Source organism: Watersipora subatra, chromosome 5, assembly GCF_963576615.1.
Source record: "Watersipora subatra chromosome 5, tzWatSuba1.1, whole genome shotgun sequence".
NCBI lineage: Eukaryota > Metazoa > Bryozoa > Gymnolaemata > Cheilostomatida > Watersiporidae > Watersipora > Watersipora subatra.
The window spans coordinates 44663051-44684166 of NC_088712.1; the positions used below are offsets into that span (position 1 = coordinate 44663051).

Consider the following 21116-nt stretch of genomic DNA (forward strand, 5'->3'; position numbering starts at 1 on the left):
TCAACAACGCTGGTGATACATTGTTGTGTGATTAGGAGGTAGTTATGCTGTTGTGTTAATTAATTATAGTATTGGATTATTCTACCAATTAATCTTACAACTGTTAGGGAGTAGCCAGAGCTTATTATCGAACGCAGTTGCACTGCTGGATTTGTTAGTTTTAACTTCTCAGACTATGACCAATCCTGATTAATGACTGTTTACCCAATGTATTGTTGATTAATGTAATCAAGATCCTATAAAAGACCTTCCTATATGTGAGAATCTAAGACTATACTCTGAGAGAGGGAATCCCTAAGGTATGTGAAGAGGGTTTTCTAATACCAATAATGTTTATTTAAAAACAAGAAAATATATAATTGTGAAAGTTTCGCTGTGTATCCACGTATATGTGTATGTGTAAGTCTATTATAGAAAAGTAGAAGAGGAGAGCTGTGTGCTGTATGTATGTTGTATTGAACTGTAATGTAGAAGTGTAATACTGAACTCAACTGCCATAACCAGAAACCTTGCTTATATAGTAGAAAGGAATATTCTAGAATATGCCAGAATAATAGAAAACATGACTTGCGCAATTCTTGTCATGCGCACAGGCGTATAACAGTATAACATATGAATGAGACTAGTAAATAATGCAATGATGTAAGCATGAGAAATAGTCTAAAATGTTCTGGAATATACTATACTATGACAATAATAAGCTGCACTTTAGACTAAACTTATAATAGTAATGTCTGAGGCTTATAGTATAATAACCCTCTTTGTTTCCTGAAAGTTTGACTCTCCCACTTGTTTTGCTGACACGTGTTACCACGCCAAAGAAGCTTGTATTGAAGAGTGAAGTATATGGGCGACTATGCGTCCTTATATATAGATTAAGAGTTAGCCTTGTTGTCCAAGAGTGAAAGTATGTTTCAACTTTTCAATTTTGAGTTTTGTACTTTTGGGGGTTCCTGGCTACTTCTTTATTTATTTCAGTCAGCGGTGGTTTCGCAGCTTTTAATCTCTAGTTTTAATCCGTGGTCTGGTGTAGGTTGGTACCAGACACAGGTTTTCACACACGTCATGATGCAGGTTATTATCGTCTGGGTGTTGGCACTGACTGAAGGCGCATCGCTGTTTTAAGAGTTTAATCTGAGTTTTAATTACTAGCTTTTGATGATTATATCAAATCTTCGTGTGTAACGTTCTTAATGTTCTGGCAGTGGAAAAGGTGGGTTTTCATGTGATGTTCCTAATCCCAATGATGGGATTAGTATATGTCGCAAATCTGGAAGTTAGTTATGTAAACTGCATGGTGATGTAGCTTGTAACTTATCTTCTTCAGGTCTATCTGTACATGGCTGATTTCAGATATTACAATGCTATACACAATGTGAACCCACACATACATGTACATCAGTGTTGAATTTGTTTTGCCATCTTAATCTATTTTGACTATGCCAATGACCTCTTTCTTTGCATTTATAGCATTTGCTATTTATTGTTAGACATCTCTCCCTTAGGTGAAAATTTTAGCACAGCAGAAAGTGCATTTGTTCCATTTTTGGAAGGCGCCCTGCATTCTTCTACACCCATTGTATGCTGTTATTTTTGCCTCCGCATCTTAATTCTCTTCAGACCTTGGTACCATTTACAGTACTTGAGTATGGCGAGCCACATATTGCTTAGCTTTTGTGATGCAGGTTGGTAGGTCTAGGTCATTTGAGTATATTAGGTATTCTCTCAGCTTGCTGTCTTTTACGCAGACCATAATCACAATTGTCTGCCTGTGAATGTACTTTGGTGATAAACTGATGAATTGGCTTTGAGCCCTGTGTCACGCTGCTGAACTATGATCGCTCAAACATGACTAAATAAATTCTGGCTGAGAGCTCTAAATTTAGAGTACTCCAAATTTCTGACCTGCTCAAACTGCCTGGTAAACATATTTATGGTGTTGGTAATTGTCCTAGCTCTACCATCCTCGGTAGCATGAAATGAGAATTGAATGCGTACAGGTACACAATAAGAGTACAATGCATATAGGTATGGGCCAAATCTGAACCATAAATAGTAATAAACTAGCAATCTGTTCTTCCTCATCCGTATCTGCAGACTTTTTGACAATTCTTACCATTTCAAACTGGTCTTGGAACCGATTCCATCTTACAGCTTTATTTGCATCACTTAAATTAAGGTTTTGCACAAAACGTTTCTCCCTGAACTCAGCCATTTGATTGTGACTCTGGTATCTGTCGCTATTATCAACGAACAATGCTGCTATTTAAGCTCAATTTACTAACAATATATTATTTGTCACCCTAACGTTTAACTAAACCGTCACCATCTACCACAGTAGTATTGTATATGAAGGACTTCCTCATGGGCTCCTACAAGCCTATGCAACAATCACATGCCTAATACAAATGATCCCTAAAAGTAGCAATGTTTATAATATTACTAGCTATCCTACCCAGCATTGCCCAGTAATAAAAGAGTCCTTGGACAGAAAATTAATTTTTATTTAAAATATAACAACGTTTCCCATTCTGACTTTCAAACTACATATCATGAGAGAAGTGTTTTATGTAGTTGAAATAAATTAAGAGAAAATAAAAAACCACTGTAAAGGTTTTAAAACTTTATCAGACAACTGTAACTTTCAAGCTATTAGCCTGGCACATTGCCAATGGCAAATGATATTAAAGATCAGCTTATAAACAATTGGAAGTGATGAGAGTTGCCTACCATTTGTTCACCTACCACTATTAGCCTGACACATTGCCAATGGAGAATTCCAGTAAGCTAGTTGATAAGCTCTAGGCTTCTAAGGACAGTATGCCATGACATTGCGTCAGCATTGTTCAGCTACGCTATTCTAATGCTGTAATAGCTATAGCTGGAAGGACACACATGCTTTCATATTTGTATATATATGTACATATATGTATATATATATATATATATGTATATATATATATATATATATACTAGCTGTACCACCCGGCGTTGCCCGTGTGATAGAAGAGTATTTGGACAGAAAATTGATTTGTATTTAATATATAACAACATTTGCCATTCTAACTTTCAAACTACATATCATGAAAAAAATAAAAAAGAACTGTTAAGGTTTTAAAACTTTGTCAAACAACTGTACCTTTTAAGCTAGTAGCCTGACATATTGCCAATGGAAAATCCCACTAAGATAGTTAATAAGGTTAGGCTTCTAATGACGGTAAGCCATGACTTTGAGTCTGCATTGTTGTCCAGCTCAGGTGTTCTAATAATAGCTATAGCTGGAAAACCTACAGACGGATCCACAGACGGACTTTGAGAAATATATATAGATACAAAATACCATATATACATATATATATATATATACCCGGTAGACTGTTGCTGCTATCATGGAGCTCCACTACCAATTGGCGCACAGGGGTTTATTCTAATGCCATCTAGTAGTATACGGTTAGGTTAGCAAAGCATTACCATACCAATTTTAAGAAGAAGCTTAGGCATGACCTTCAGTTTGCTTGGCTTCAGTATCCAGAATGCCCCAGCTACCCACTGATCTCATAATGTCCGTTGGCTCCGTCCTTCAGGTCAAGGTACTCTTGCAAGTACTTATTTAGGCATTAGTGAAGGTCATAAACTAGTATTAGCAATCCCGCAACAATACCACTGAAATAAACTTCCTTTATTCTATAACTCAAATGACTAAAATAAACCACTTAAGGTCAAACATGGATAACTCGAACTTCACGGGACCGAGCGAAAGTGTTCAAGTTATTAGAGCGTTCAAGTTATCAGAGCACTGTCACAAGTCCATGTATTTACTTATTTATTAGTAGATACATGTACATATACAAACTATAATATAAATCAAAAGCACAAATGGCTTGTTTCAAATTAGATGCTTCTAATGTAAAGTTTAAAACGTTTTTATCAAAAAGTATAGATTTTTCTATCATTTGAGATTGGTTTGTTGTTTGAGGTGATGTTATTGCCAGGACGTTTTTTAGATTGACATTGACAAAATTTGATCGTTGTTGAAATGCTCAAAAGAAAAGACATCTTTTTCTTGTGAGCGTTTTACCCACAATCAATTTTGCCGATTTTTCTTGAGGTTTATGCAAAGATTACCTCACTTTACCTGGGATTCGTTAAGGACAACACTCCGAGGCAGTTCAATTAGAAGTTTTACGAGGTTTTACGGTACTTTGTATATCACTCACGTTTTTTGAATGGATACTTATTGAATGTACACACGTATTCTGTGTTTAGGTCAAACGATGAATAGTTTTTTTTAGCTAAGACAATGTATACGTTTAATTGCAACAATTTTAAAGACGTTCTAAACATTCAACATTCCGACGTTGATTCAACACGGAATCAACGTCGGAAAACTATTCATCGTTTGACCTAAACACAGAATACATGTACGTTCAATAAGTATCCATTCAAAAGGCATGAGTGATAGAGTGATATACAATGTACCGTAAAACCTCGTGAAACTCCTAATTGAACTGCCTCGGAGTGTTGCTCTTAACGAATACCACTTTCCTTGCTTCCGAAGGGCGATCGCTAAGCAGATGTTTGGTATAAATCAAATTTCACCAAACCTTTAGAAAAGTCGTATGAATTACGAAAAGTTGAGGTTTACCTCTATGGCTTGGAATAAAGTGATTTTCTAAAGCGATAACAACCGTCTCGGTAGTCGTCGGTCAAAAAACAGTTCGAGTTAACAGTGTTGAGTTCGAGCATTTGTTTAGTATCTATAGCAATTTATCATTACGTGGGAACGGACCAAAGAAACCATTCGAGTTCACCATGTGTTTGAGCTATCTGTTGGCAAGTTATCCATGTTTGGCTGTATTTATTTTTAAACAATAATATTATTGGCAAAAAGTTTAAATACCAATGAGTGTTACACCTTTACTCGAACGGTCGTTCATGTCTGTTTGCTCAGTCACGTATGGCTGTCAGTCTTGACAGTCAACTGAGAGTAACTACAGTCTATAGGTAGGGAAGCTCAGCAGTTGAATTAGAACAAGCTTCAGGAGAGGAAGAGAAAGAAGCTCAGCAGGCGATCAGGAAAGAGAGTCAGAGTCATTAGAGCTAATCTCTTTTATAGATCTTTCTGTTAGTTTGTGAGAAAGTATTTAGGCCCTCAGATTCTGTCGTTTATGTTGCAGAGGGTTAGTATTTGAGAGGACTTGTATTATGTATGTGTGAGTGTACTGATTGTAAATGATTACTAACTTCTGTTATGTTGGCTGTGTCTGGTAGAGATCTAATTTTCTGGCAAGCTAATTGACATGTGTTTCCTCATGGACTACTACCTCTGGAGGTTTCTGATCTGCTTGCAGATGGGTATATGATGACTATTTTTATATAGTTCTCCGACGTACTAAAATGTTCTTGTGGGTTGTAATATTATGTACCTCTATTATGCTATCTCTTTTGCCAATACCTCCATACAACAACATAATCATATGATTGACTCAGCAAATACCGATTTCGCAGGTCACAGAATAAATGTTGCCGTTTTTTCATATATTTTAATAAGGATGTAAAGTTATAGCTCACTATGTTTTAATAATGCGTACTCAAAAAATATAGTCATTCCGGTTACAGAACATGTACCCCGTTATACAGATTAAGTAATTGGTTGTCTCAGAGCTGTCAAGGCTACTGCTTGCTAAGCTGAACAGGTTTCGCAAGTTTCTATCCACTGTTTTTGCACTTTTTTTTGTAATTTTTGCTGTTGCTTTTTGTGCTTAAACTTATGCATGTTATTCCAATGTTACATTGTGATTAATATACTGACTGCTTAAGCATAAAGTGAAACGTATGTGTTACCTCTTCTCAATCAAAAGAATTGGTAAATATTCCAATTCCATCAAAGGTTTTTATCTTTGTGTTTGTTATAAAAACCTTAATTAAGGGTGCAATAGGGTCATTCAAATTAATTCGTCAATGTTACTAGAGCAGCTGAGATTGTAGAACGCCCTGCATATTGCATGTATGTAATTTGTAATCTGAATAATTAACTTTTTGTGTTATAAAACGTTATCTTATCTAATAAAAACATGGTGCCTAATTAGTATTCGGACTACGAATGGTGACATTCATTTTAATTTTTTATGTATGTAATTGATAAATAACATAAAATGTACATTTATTTGTAAACCTGAATGTTAAGAGTTTATTATAAAATCGGATTTACATTGTTTCACATTCGATGCAATTGCCAACCTATGAAACTCTGCAGTGTGAAGATATTTCCACCCATGCATTCCTTACTGCATATTCATTGATAACTTTATAAACGGCTAAATATCCGCTGTAGATTGTATACAAGGAAGAGCTTTAGCAAAGAGGGAGAGCTGTCATTGAGCAAGTCACATTAATTCTGCTAGAAAGATGTCTTGTGGTGGAGGAGGCTCTGTGGACATAGCTAGTAAGGATTTCAACAGCATTTATTAAGTGACTTCATTAGCCCTCAGACGTCTATTTGCAAAACAAACGACATTTATATATATATATAAATATATATATATATATTTATATATATATAAATATAACTCTCAACATATGCCTTTTAGTTGATGGTCTGTCTAGTTCTAGCAATAAAGTTTTAAAAACAAAAATGTGCTTCACACACATTTTGATCCCAGAACCTTTAGTTCTGTGGGCAGCGTAGTCTACACGTAGTTTATCCATTAAACTATGTGTCCAACTGAGAAATGAGCACATCAAACAAAATTAGTGAGAATATTCATTACATCGATTAACATACTCCTAATGACACTGCGACGCACAAAATGATAGCCAGCTGGCCTCAGAGCTGAATGTTTGGTGTTGCACAAGTAATAGAAATGGCTTATAAACAATTGCGGGTAATGCAGTGGCAAGGTAGTGTAGTAGGTAAGATAATGTTAGTTATGTAATGTTTATCAGCTGTTTTTATTACTTGTGCACCATAGGACATTCATCTAGTACTAGCAACACACAGCAAAAAGCTTTTTAATATCATAGTACGACTCAGTCAATTGCTCAATACGGTGATATTATGTTGTTGGTATCTTTCTTCCATATTCTGTTGCTTGTACAAGAAGAACCAATTATGTAGATTTTAAGTTAACTTTTGTTGCCATTGCCGTATATATTATGTTATTATCGCGTACCAACACTTTTAACATTACATAGCATTACAACGAGACACAATATTTTTATTATGAAGTTTTCTTACATCGTAACAACTATGTAAATATGTATTATATGTATAGCGTTATTATTGTATACCAACACTTGAAAATAATATAAAAAACAAGGGGACTCAATTGATTTATTATGCCACTTATATGTTTTTGTAGCTATGATGTGAAAACACAGTCATCTTTTTAGCCAACACTTTGTGAAGCTTCCTTTTCTTCTCATTTGTGTCCACTTTGGTGGAATTAGGATTCTGTATATATTTAATTCTGTGCCATTAGAATGCATGCCAAAAGAGACACCCTGCATGTAGTTGGAAAGTTTTAGTTTGGCATATATTTAGTTCGATCATTTGAATTTAATCCTTGCCCACTTTTTATAGATACATCTGGATGTAGCTATGACTGTTTGGTACAGAAATGGTGCAGTAAGTAATTTTATTTGTTTGCGTTTTTTTATTTCTGCAAGCTAATCAAATAAACATTCTAGTCTAGACTCTAGAGATGCATCTAATAAACATTCAAGTAGAATGTTCATGGAGCGATTCAAACAACTTGCTTTATTTAATTAAAAGCTATTTTACGCTTGTAGCTTGCTAGCGTAATACGTTTTTTTTTCTTCATAATATCTCGAAGCACTTTTGTAGACTATAAACGCTTTCGGGATTTATATTGTATATTACAGTATAATACTACATCTTATTGCCCTAGTTGATCTGATATCATAGATGTCATCTCATGAGTGCGGCAATAAATAAATTGCCTATTATTTTATATTTGAATTGCTTGATTTTTATTTTCAGCGGAATAAATGGTAAGCTTTGGGTTGTGTGATTTAAATTATGTAAGAAAGTGTAACAGAAAATGTTACGTGAGTTTATTGCAGATTTATTGCTGCTTAAACATCCGTATAGATTTTTGAGTTTATCATACTTCAATTTTAGAGTTTAAAAAGGGAAGTCAATATCATAGCAGCGATTTATTTCTTTTGCTTGACTCTTTTTTTATAAAAAATTTAAATTGAAAATGTAGCTATATTCTTGCCGTAAACCTTGTTTTTTGAAGCCATCTTTTTACTGGATTTTGAAAAATCTAAATTTACTTTTGTAATATATTTATTTACAGAATTTATATTTTTGTGCTTACAAGACCAACTGTTGTTTATAAATTTATGTTTGCTTCTAAGCTACACTTGCTTGTGCCAACTGTCAACTTGTTGTATAACCATTAAATAAATTCTAGCTATCAATTAACTGCTACAGAGGGTTTCTTTGGATGGAAATGGAAAACAGTTTACATAAAAGTATTTAGAGACTCGGAGGTCGCTTGGTTTAACTCAAAAGGAGAAAGTAAGGCTATCGGCAAGGTGGTTCTCAAGGTATGTGTTGACGCCCCTCTTTAGTTCGTTCAATAAATTTAACTGCCTTGACCTCGGCTTGCAAATATCTTGAGGTTATATAGCACGCATTCAACTTTTTTGGTTTGTTTACTGAATACGCATGCATAGAATATTTATGGATAGATATCAGAGGGGGCAAAACTCAAATGTTGATGTGCGTAACAGCTTCTAATTATAACCTATCCAAAAATCAGAATTTTTTGCGAAGACAGCACTCACTTCTAGAACGATTATGACTGAAGGTTGTTCTCCTTTTTCAGCTAGTCATAAGCTGAACACGTATGTACACTTTAGAATATTTCAAATTAGCTCTTGTAAAACTCTTGTTGGTAGTCCTTTGAGAGCTACCTTCAACAATAGCAATTGCAAATTCACAAAAATATCGTTTTATCATCTCAGTTGAAAGTTATATAATAACTGGACGGTGCACTCGTGTTAACTTTGTTCTCAAAGTTATTATTTTTATATTTATGTTATAATGAAGTCTGCCACTCAAACTCAAATTTCTTAAAATTTTTTGTTAACTATTTGATTTTGGAAGGTTAAGAATATGGTGAACTTGGTCATTTGTTATGCTCAACACAAGTTTGCCTGCAGACTATGTTTTACAATTACTTCACAAAACATTTGCTCTCATTCTGATGCAGAACGTGGCAAAGTTTTTGGCGGTTGGGCCATATGCAGGCGGGATGCCGGGTAGACCAGAGCTTCCTTCAGGTGGTAAACTAGAATATATGCTTGCATTTCCAGACCACCCAAGCAGAACATCAGAAGTTAATTGGCTCATCGTTGCATCTGATCGTGAACTTGGGTAAAAGCCTTCTTTCTTCTTAACTCTATGTATTTACACTCCTTTAGACTTTCTCTCTTCTTAACTCTATGTATTAACTCCTCTAAACCTTTTCTCTTCTCAACTCTATGTATTTACTCTTCTAGACTTTCTCTTTTCCTAACTCTATGTATTTACACTTCTATACTTTTTCTCTTCTTAACTCTATGTATTTACTCTTCTAGACTTTCTCTCTTCTTAACTCTATGTATTTACTCTTCTAGACTTTCTCTCTTCTTAACTCTATGTATTTACACTTCTATACTTTCTCTCTTCCTAACTCTATGTATTTACTTCTCTATACTTTCTCTCTTCCTATCTCTATGTATTTACTCTTCTAGACTTTCTCTCTTCTTAACTCTATGTATTTACTCTTCTAGACTTTCTCTCTTCCTAATTCTATGTATTTACTCTTTTAGACTTTCTCTCTTCTTAACTCTACGTATTTACACTTCTAGACTTTCTCTCTTCTTAACTCTATGTATTTACTCCTCTAGACCTTTTCTCTTCTCAACTCTATGTATTTACTCTTCTAGACTTTCTCTCTTCTTAACTCTATGTATTTACTCTTCTATACTTTCTTTCTTCTTAACTCTATATATTTACTCCTCTATAATTTCTCTCTTCTTAACTCTATGTATTTACTCCTCTAGACCTTTTCTCTTCTCAACTCTATGTATTTACTCTTCTAGACTTTCTCTCTTCTTAACTCTATGTATTTACTCCTCTAGACTTTTTTTTCTTCTCAACTCTATTTATTTACTCTTCTAGACTTTCTCTCTTCTTAACTCTATGTATTTACTCTTCTAGACTTTCTCTCTTCCTAACTCTATGTCTTTACTCTTCTAGACTTTCTCTTCTCAACTCTATGTATTTACTCTTCTAGACTTTCTTTTTTCCTAACTCTATGTATTTACACTTCTATACTTTTTCTCTTCTTAACTCTATGTATTTACTCTTTTAGACTTTCTCTCTTCTTAACTCTATGTATTTACTCTTTTAGACTTTCTCTTCTTAACTCTATCTATTTACTCTTCTAGACTTTCTCTCTTCTTAACTCTATGTATTTACACTTCTATACTTTCTCTCTTCCTAACTCTATGTATTTACTTCTCTATACTTTCTCTCTTCCTATCTCTATGTATTTACTTTTCTAGACTTTCTCGCTTCTTAACTCTATGTATTTACTCTTCTAGACTTTCTCTCTTCCTAATTCTATGTATTTACTCTTTTAGACTTTCTCTCTTCTTAACTCTATGTATTTACACTTCTAGACTTTCTCTCTTCTTAACTCTATGTATTTACTCCTCTAGACCTTTTCTCTTCTTAACTCTATGTATTTACTCCTCTAGACTTTTTTTTCTTCTCAACTCTATTTATTTACTCTTCTAGACTTTCTCTCTTCTTAACTCTATGTATTTACTCTTCTAGACTTTCTCTCTTCTTAACTCTATGTATTTACTCCTCTATACTTTCTTTCTTCTTAACTCTATGTATTTACTCTTCTAGGCTTTCTCTCTTCCTAACTTTATTACTTAATTTTTTAGGCTTTCCTCTCTTTTAAGCTGTATGCATTTATTCTTCTAGATTTCTCTTTTCTCAACTCTATGTATTTAATCTCTAGGCCTGTTCTCTTGTTAGCTCTATGTTCTCATTCTTCTAGGCTTTATAAATATAGATCATGCTATACTATGATTCAAAATATTTGATTTTCAAATCTTGTCGGTGATATAAACTAGCTTCACATACACCGCAGATAATGACAAAATATCACAAGTTTAGTGCTAACTACAGTATTACTGGTAACTGATATGATTTCCCAGCCAACATTCCAACATGAAAAGTAAAAAAAGTCAATATGTACTAGCATATCAGCATATTAAAATCGTCATAATTTAAAGTTTTCCCTTTTGAAATACTGTATGATTATTTAAACAAAAGCCTCTGTAAATAAACAGATGTTATATTTTACATATTTAATTTTGTATAGCCCAACGACATAGGATGAAACTTTGCTCAAATGTCAAATTGAATTCGTTAGCCTCCTTCTATGTGTGACTACAATAGATTATGTTTGATGTTTGTGACAATGCTGGCATACTAGAACGCTGTGAGTTTCTACAAAATTGATATTAGTAAATTTAATAAGTTTTTGTAACAAACAACTCGTTGGGTACAGAAACTTAACCAATGGCAACTACATAACTTGTCACTTTTTTATTAAATGTTTTAAAGCTTGAACAAATGTGTAGCATAAGAAGTAAGAAATGTTTTTCAACAATCTGTTTTAGTTATGCTTCGAGCTTTCAAATATTGGAATTATGCATTGGTGGGACACACACAGAAATCAAACAAACATTTTCATTTGAAAGTTAGAGTGGTAAATGTTGTATATGTTAATAAAAATAAATTTTCTGCGCAAACACTTTTGTATTACCCGTGCAACGCTGGGCATTCACCTAGTAAAGCAATAAGCGTGAACAGTTCCTGCTAACATTATCTCTATTAATTTTGTTATCTTTTCTACCGTGAATGTCACATGATTACTTTCATGTTTCAGGGAGCTGATGAATGCCTTCTGTGCTGTGGTAAGTTGTATTCTTTCAATTTACTTGCAACTAACAGTTTTATATCAAACTCTTTAGTAGAACATGGTTGTCCTATCATCGAATCTTGTGAGAATGTCATAGATACCTGCTTATCACCTATAGACTAAACTTGCATGACACAAACAACTTCATTAAAAGTTTTTTATCAAATAGTTATTATTTTAAGTTTTGGTAATTAGCATTAAGCTCATAAGTTGCAAGGCTTAACAGGAGTTTTAGTAATACCTTTTATCATGGGTGATTTTATTGATCAGTTCTATCTGTGTATTTAAATATATATTTCTCAAAGCATGTCGTATGTGTGTAGTGTGTCCAGATATAGATATAGCTATTAAAATCTTGGAATAAAGAATTCGTAAAGCATACGGTTCGATCTTGGAACCTCCCTTTCACCAGTCCGACTGCCTTACTAACCACAAAGCCTGATAGATTCACTAAGCGATATATTGGTGCAAATAGGCTAGCGATTTCGGTCATAACGCAAAGTCATGGCGTACGTCACGAAGATCGGTAGCTCTTATTAGTAAAGCTGTGGTCACACGATGGCCGAACCAACTTAGGTCTGGTTTGGAGGTTGTTTTGGTTTGGTTTGGTTCGGTGAAATACAAGCGATTTTTTTCATGTAGTATGATTGTCTTTTCGTCTTCTGTTACCTCTGTTTTGTTGCTTTCAAAGTCTAATGCTTTTTTAATAGTGCCTCTGTTATTGAAGGGTAAAATTCACAAACATCAAAAGTAATAAATGCTTGCTGTTGTTTTTCCTTTATTTCTCTAAACCAACTCAGTACATCACCCGTACTTCGCCATAATTTTACATTAGTTTCTCTTGTCAGTTTGTTGTTGGTACTTGTGAGCATGAATTTGCTAATCTTTCTTATTTCAAATTTTGTCGGATTGATTAGTCTGCATGTGGGATGGTTTGTGAAGCTATCTTTGCGGTATTTTAACGTTATGAATGGCTGTTTCTTTGCTCGTGTCTCAATTCTTTTCTCAAGTCCTAATTTGTGCGCTATTTTGTTGTCTTTGGTGCAATTTGGTTTACTGCTGTCTTATCAGTTTTTTCGTATGGTTTAGTCACGTTATTTTGCAACATTTTGCTGTATTCATCATTTTCAAGTTTGTAAAAATGTATATACATATAAATAAATATATTTATATATATAAATATATATATATTTATATATATAAATATATATATTGATATATATATATTGATATACATATATTTATATATATATTTATGAATATAAATATATTATACATGTATATATATTTATAAGCATGGTTTTATATTTATAACACTAGAATTTATATATATACATAAATATCAATGTTTGTCTTTATGTTAAACCCTATGTGCAGTTATAACAATTAAAATTTAGCAATAAAAAACCTGCAGGGCACTGGATTTGATATTGGGACCATATATATATATATATATATATGTATATATATATATATATATATATATATATATATATATATATATATATATAAACTAGGTGAATTCCCTGCGTTGCACAGGTAATAAAAAACAAATTATAACATAGCTTTTACACTGCATTACTTGCAGCGGTTTATAAGCTGTTTTTATTACCTGTGCAACGCCGTGCATTCATCTAGTGATGCCAGCAGATAGTCATTATGTGCAATACAATCTCGTTATGTGTATTTTAACCGATGTGATGAATATATTCACCATTGTTGTTCGTAATGCTCAGTTGAGACGTAGTACAATGGTTAAGCTCAACACCTCCAAATCTGGACATTGTGAGATCAATTCCTTTGCAAAGTGGATTTTTCGTTACTAAAACTCTGTCGCTATAATTGGACAGATGAGATGTACTGAGATTTATATATAGATTATTAGGTTGTATGAAAGCTTGATGCAGACAAATATGATACAGAAACAATGTTTTTACCAAAAGGAGATTGGAAAAATTTTAGAATTCTATTTAAAAACAAGATATATGTAGTATAATAATTAATAAATTGTTAATTAAAGAAACTGAAGCAAGATGTTTTACAGTTTATACACTAAAATTACAATTTTTGTGCAGCTCCTGCATCATGAATAGATTGTGAATAAACTCAAATGAACTATAAGCTTATTATAAATCATGCCACTTTATACTAATGCAAGTTGAATGCGCGAAATTCAATAATTTAAATATTCTTGTCAGTTTATCTAATTGTGTCAAACTTTCACACCACTTGCTTGCTTATAGCTTCCCCGCCCTCCGAAACAGAAGCCTCCACCTGCCCAACAGGTTCAAGGCAATGAACCACCTCCACCATATGGGTCGACAGCACCCCCTCCTTATCGGCAGCAGAGACCTCAGACAAACACCCTGAATCAACTTGGTAAGGAGCTACTTGAACAGCTGTTCTGGCCAAATCATGAGTGTTAATGAAGTCCTGAATTAGTTCGTACTGAGTTATTGTGAGTTAAATGTGAGTTAATTGTTAAAGGTTGACTTGCAACGAAATTCACATTACAGTTATTTGATATGATAAGATTCACCATGTCTTATTCTGTTGGGTTGTAGGTGCAAAATATATGGGAATGTGATTACAAGTTCTTAAAAGCTAAAAAACGAACAGTTAATCGCAGCCTCACGAGACTGCCGTAGTTTGGATTCGCTTTCCAAAACGGCTCAAATGGGACGTAGTTGTTACAGGATGGTTTCTGTTTACACTTTCATGCAATTTCATTCGTCGAAATATTTTCACAAATATACTTCACGCATTCAATAAAACCATGTCTATTGTTCTTACGCATCTATTTTATCATCATTGTAATGCTGTCACTTTTTGCACTGATATCTTTTAACTTACCGTAAAAAGTCGTTAAACTTTTTAACCTTAGCTCGAAGGAGTACATATCATTGTCTGATAATCATGACGAGCCTGTTGGTTACCTGACATAATCAAAAAGTGCTGCAAAAATTATTTTCGAAGTATTGGGTCACATGATAAGATTACGACTTGACGATTAGTCCAAGCCGAAATAAAACTGTAAAGTAGCGAGCATCTATATTTGATACGGGGTCTTCGGTAAAACCCGAAGTGTTTGTCATAAACTAGTGCAACGATAAGTTTATGTTGAGCTTTTTATTGGCCTTTCAATTCACGTGAGAATATCACGTGATAAGACGATAACCAAACTGTAATGACTACGTCAGATAAATAGATTCCAATCTACGGCGGCTTTTTGTTTTTGAGTTTTTAAGAGCTTGTAATCACATTTCTACGCATTTGGCACCTACAACACAACAGAGTAAGACATGGTGAATCTTTTGATACCAAATAACTGTAATGTGAATTTTGTCGCAAGTCAACCTTTAATAAAGTCCTGAATTAGTTCACACGCTTGTGAGAGCCCATGTGAAACAAATGAGGCACCTGCTATATACATATGATATAGTAGTGTGAGAGTCTATGTGAAACAAGCGAGGCACCTGTTATATACATATGATAGAGTAGTGTGAGAGTCCATGTGAAACAAATGAGGCACCTGCTATATACATATAATAGAGTAGTGTGAGAGTCCATGTGAAACAAACGAGGCACTTGCTGTATACATATGATAGAGTAGTGTGAGATCAAAGTAGCTCCACCAAGATCTGAGGCCTAAGTTATTGCTAGAGATGAACATTGAAAAACATAAATTAAAAAAAATTAAAAATAGATTTAATTGCTATAACTATGCCAGATAATGTGAAGAAAAATTTTGTTCAGCCATTTTCAACATCTGAGTACAAGTACAAATGTATAGATGATCATTGTACTCTGTACTTCATTAAAATTCTCAAGCTATAAGCTTTTTAAATCAAAATACAAGAAGCATATACCTATATAAATTATATTGGCATCAGAAGTTTAAAAAAGACACAGTATTGTTACCTAGCATTCAAGGCTTTAATTGGTTATTTTTTATACTGACTAAGATATCTTTTTGCATCAACATTTTGAATACAGGAAGTACAATAAAAGCATCTAGAGTAAATGGTGGTGACAGGAAAAAATTGATTTTAATCTTTATTTGTATGAGGACGATTTCACAGGAAAACCAACAAAGGTAAAATACCAGCTTACTATGTTTTATCAAATATCTTAAAATGTGTAATAATGTGAAAAAAAATGCGCCGTTGACCTATTTTGTTACAAAGCATGGGAGGATAACTCCTTTATCTTACACTCTTAAATGAATCCACTTATCTATGACAGCTTGTAGCAAAAAGATTGATCAGAAATATGCTGAGATTTTAATTAAATGAACTAAGTTTTGGGTGTTTTTAAAGTGTTTCAAGCTTTAAAAGACAAGCGTGTTACTAAGGGAGCAGCACGTGCTACATGCATGAACTGAAATATGTAATGACGAGGAGGTACAGGCATAGAATAAATATTCTTTACATTTTAATTGCTCTTTCAGCACAGACAGATAAAGCCTTACTCATATTACCCAACATGTTAGTAAAATTATTTTGAGTAATGTTTTGTCTCTGCTTGAGCTTACTGGTTTTTTATTAAATGCAATCGTAAAAAATCTCCAAATCTAAGGTTCTATGTTGAACTAAACTACAACTTTCTAGATTTGAACAGCGCTCCTTGTACGAAGGTATATTTGGTGGTATAAAAATGTTTCAGAGCTTGTTGTGTTCAATAAAATTAGATGAAATGCGGTACTAAATTTACAATCTATATTAATTTAATGCTGCCAGCAAACATTTACGCTGATATTTCAATATTGCACCAATTTGAGACTTTTACATTCGCAAATAATTTTAGTCAACTTTTCTGTTTTTGTGTGGTATTACGCTTCTCGGTAAAACGTGCTCGATTGCACAAAAATGATAAATGCCAAAGAAAGTAGGAGTTGTTTGTCTCCGTATGTTTCATATAGGCGGTCCACCACCACAGCAAGGTGGCTATCGCCAGCCAGCACCTGCAGGTTATCGTCAACCGGCACCTGCAGGGTACCCACAACAACAGACAGGTTACCCGCAACAACAGACAGGCTATCGTCAGCCAGCACCACCTGCAGGCTATCGTCAGCCAGCACCTGCAGGATACCCGCAACAACAGACAGGCTACCGACAGCAGGCCCCTCAACAGCCTGGTACAACAGTCATTGTGCAGGGACAACAAGGAGGCCATAGGAGGAATAATTCAAATGACGGATTTGTAACTGGTGAGAAACACTGAAATTTGTTTGCTGATTTTGGGTTGGTTTGCTCAAGAAATGCAATTTTTATTTCATTTGGCAAACCTTTAAATTTACATGTATGTATGTTGTTTATTCTTGAAGATTCTTACAGGGAAACATAATTATATGCTTCATAGAATTTTAATTAACAAACATTTCTGTTTGAGGGACACTTTCAAAAATTTATCTAAGACAAAACTGCTATAGAAATGAGAATGATGGTTAACCACATAATTTCACTCTTGCAAAGAAAGATATGATAAATTGAATGATTTTATAGAAAACAGTTTTTGCACAAAATTTCTGACAGTTACTCATTACCTTTGTCAAAAAATGTACAATATTGTATATAACATTTTATGCCAGCCTGAAGATGTAAATGCAATGTGAGAGAGATTTGACAGCAATGCATTTGGTACACTAGACTTTTACAATGCTAGGTAGCATAACTTGAACTTTGCATTTACTTTAATGAATTTAACTTATTAAACTCACACACTTGAGTTAAGTTTTATTATTTTGCTAAACTTAATTTTAGTGCTGTCAACGTCTTAATTTTTTGTTACCCGTTTCTAGTTCAGCCCTTCTTGCCTCGCTTTCACTCTAACTTCTAGCCAATCTCAATATAACCTTTTTCAAACTAATTTGATAAGAAAGACTGAGCGATGCTGTTCAAATTCAATTTTCGAAGAGCCATGTTGATGTTGTATTATGGTGGAGAAAATGCGTAACGGATTAGAAAAACTGTGTTACACATCGTGAGGCAAAAAGACTAGAAAAGAGGGGCACCATAACCCGGAGCTCCACTGGACAACATTGAAAATATAATAGTTGTACAGTTTATTGTGTAAAACCCATTGTTCTTTGTGTCTAGGAATGATGATGGGAGCTATGATGAGAGGTGGATGTGGCCCCCGTTGGGGCTGGGGATATGCGCCGGGCTGGGGCTATGGTGGTTGGGGTTATCACAGTCACTTCGATTCACACATGCATAACAGCACAGACATCAACAACACCTATGTTACAAATGAAACAAACAATATTACCAACAACTACAATGGGGATGAAAATGGTGGTCAAGAAGATGGAGGTCAAGAAGATGGAGGGCAAGAAGATGGAGGTCAAGAAGAAGGAGGTCAAGAAGAAGGAGGTCAAGAAGAAGGTCAAGATTATGGAGGTCAAGAAGAAGGTCAAGATTATGGAGGTCAAGGTTAGTTATTATTGTACATACCGTATATATAAGTAAACTTATATATCCACAGACTTATATGTAGCCGTAGCAGAATAATACTCACTTTCGTTCTGCTGATACGATTGGATGACTAGTATGACTAGTATTCCATGCTGCTGTTTATCTTTCAGAAATAATAACCGCATTTCAATCCGTAATAATCATATACAACAGCACATGCACAAGCACGCGCACACACAAGGGATTTGCGATACACTCCCAATTGCACCTACATACTTAGTTGAGTAAGATGCAGCAACTAGTAATGACCTTCTGCTCACAAATACTAATAATATGGTGACATTGGTATAATTTCAACATATTAGGTTTATAGTTGAGGTTTTTAATTTCTTTTCTAGTAGTTTATTCTTAGTGTCCTTTACATTGTGCTTTTGTTTATCATTTTACTCAAGTTGTTTTTCTGCTGATGTCAATTTTTCATTTTCAAAGTATTCCAAATCAAGCTACATGTAATGTAGCTTTTGCTTGATGTAACCTTTCGCATTTATTCGTCCTTCTAAGAAGTAGATCTAATCAAAGCTTTTCCTATTCACCAATGTGTTCATAGTTATTGCTATTTACAGCAAGTTATAAGCAAGGTACACTATGCTATTGTTACAAAGTTTCCAGACAGAGATAGCGTAGCGACACCCCCTATGGCGCAGCAACGCCATCACGCAAATAGCCTTAATGCTTTCATTCTGTCATGATTCAGTGTCCTTGTTTGTAAGCAAAACAACCGTGCGATGTGCCATTTTTTTGTCATGGCAATAGCCAAAGATTTGAGGGCACCGAAACACTGGCGATGGCACCAAATCAAATTTGAAGTAAAACACCGGCGATGCAGTTGTTCGCTAAAAGCGACCATAGTTGCCGGTGCACTACTTCCACATAGTTGGTCGCTAAAGGCCCGTACACACTATCGCTCAAATCACCGATTAGCTGTGCGATTGACCACAACGATGGACTGCTATGACATCGTTTTGTGATGAGCCGCCAACGTAATCGTTACTAGTGATGATGCGATGGACTTTCAACATGTTGAACTTTGACATCAATGATCGCAACTGTTAGCATATTGATTGGTGGGCTTGTTGACCGCATCAGATCTTATTTCAACAGCTGTGAAGATTGATATAAATCCATATTCGCAAGCATGGCGAAGAACTACGCTCCTGATGAATTGCATTGTCAGATAATTAAAAGATAAAACCCGCGATATGGATAGATAAGGACCTGCCGATATGTGATAACCCATGCAATTTCATAATTTATAACTGGTTGTTGGTTAGCGATCACCTACAGCTAATCGCTCATAGCGTGTACACTTTATCGTTGGTGATGACCAAAAAATAGCTAATCGTTGCAGTCCATCGCACAGCTGAACGTTGATTTGAGCGATAGTGTGTACGGGCCTTTTGAACAACCAACAATGTGGAAGTAGTGTACAGGCAAAGGTCTCACTTTCTTGTTGCTTTATATGCAGACATATGCCTTGACATAAGGCGTTACCTAAACATCGCTCGATTATAATGTTGCATGAAAAAATGATCTGCTTGTCAACCTAGCATAGCCCTTTGGCACTGGTGAACCCAGTGGTCACCACACTATCGCTATATAGAAACTAAGTATTCATTTGGTTTCCCAAATGTTCTTTTATAAATCTGCACTTTTAGAAGAGGTTGCAGACTACAATGGTTATGGCCAAGGTGAAGGTTACAATGATCAGCCTATTGATGGAACCAATGAAGGTGGTTATGACCAAGGTGGGTACGACCAAGGTGGGTACGACCAAGGTGCGTACGACCAAGGTGGGTACGACCAAGGTGGGTACGACCAAGGTGGGTATGACCAAGGTGCGTACGACCAAGGTGCGTATGACCAAGGTGGGTACGACCAAGGTGGGTATGACCAAGGTGCGTACGACCAAGGTGGTTACGACCAAGGTGGGCACGACCAAGGAGGGTTCGATGATGGTGGCTACGATAATGGAGATGGCTATGGAGGTGATGACTTTGGAGGTGATGACTTTGGAGGTGATGATTTTGGAGGTGATGATTTTGGAGGTGATGACTTTGGAGGTGACGATTTTTAAGGAGATGACTTTTGAGTTGATGTTATCAGTGATTAGTGTACTGATGTCGAGATCTCCGCTTTCCAGAATGTGGAATGATAACACACATCAGCCAACTAAAGATATTAGACAATTTTCACTTTTCTATAACATTTACTAACTATAATAGTACAGGTTGCTTTGTTAGTGAATGGTTCTATCTACTTAGGATCTTTCAAATTACACAAAATGTGATATTTTTGAAAAAATTTTGTTTCATCTCATGTCTTGTTTGCCTGGCTTATAATTCTCAAATTCACCTTTACATGTCTTTTTTTATCATATGCTATCATACTTGAAACACTTGTAAGGGAGCCAAAGTCATTTCTACACCTATTCACAGAAGTGTGGATTTGTCAGAAAGGACTCTAAGACCAAAAGAATGCAACTTTGCTATTACATCAAGAAAAGAACAACTTTGAACAGGTTTTACGTTTTTGTCACTTGGCTCCCGATAAAGTCTTATGCATTTATATACATGTATGTTGTATTATTTTTGGAGATTCTTACAGTGAAACAATTATATGC

The 21116-nt window shown here is 34.8% G+C and overlaps 1 protein-coding gene across 1 annotated transcript; it reads left to right on the forward strand.

Moving 5' to 3' along the window:
• Positions 1 to 784: 784 nt before the first annotated feature.
• Positions 785 to 20675, forward strand: LOC137396517 (uncharacterized). Its single transcript, XM_068082821.1, has 11 exons — positions 785 to 907; positions 6335 to 6445; positions 7583 to 7627; positions 8462 to 8577; positions 9246 to 9409; positions 11988 to 12015; positions 14264 to 14399; positions 16942 to 17229; positions 18119 to 18334; positions 18380 to 18454; positions 20152 to 20675. Exons 2-11 carry the CDS (start codon positions 6409 to 6411, stop codon positions 20568 to 20570), a joined length of 1524 nt encoding a protein of 507 aa, XP_067938922.1. The 5' UTR covers positions 785 to 907; positions 6335 to 6408; the 3' UTR covers positions 20571 to 20675.
• Positions 20676 to 21116: the final 441 nt, after the last annotated feature.

What these genes read in the sequence shown, in the direction of transcription:
- LOC137396517 (XM_068082821.1), top strand. Translation starts at nt 6,409, where the DNA reads ATGTCTTGTGGTGGAGGAGGCTCTGTGGACATAGCTA. An exon ending in TGAATGCCTTCTGTGCTGTG is followed by an intron (nt 12,016 to 14,263) that starts GTAAGTTGTATT and finishes GCTTGCTTATAG; the next exon opens with CTTCCCCGCCCTCCGAAACA. An exon ending in TCAAGATTATGGAGGTCAAG is followed by an intron (nt 18,455 to 20,151) that starts GTTAGTTATTAT and finishes CTGCACTTTTAG; the next exon opens with AAGAGGTTGCAGACTACAAT.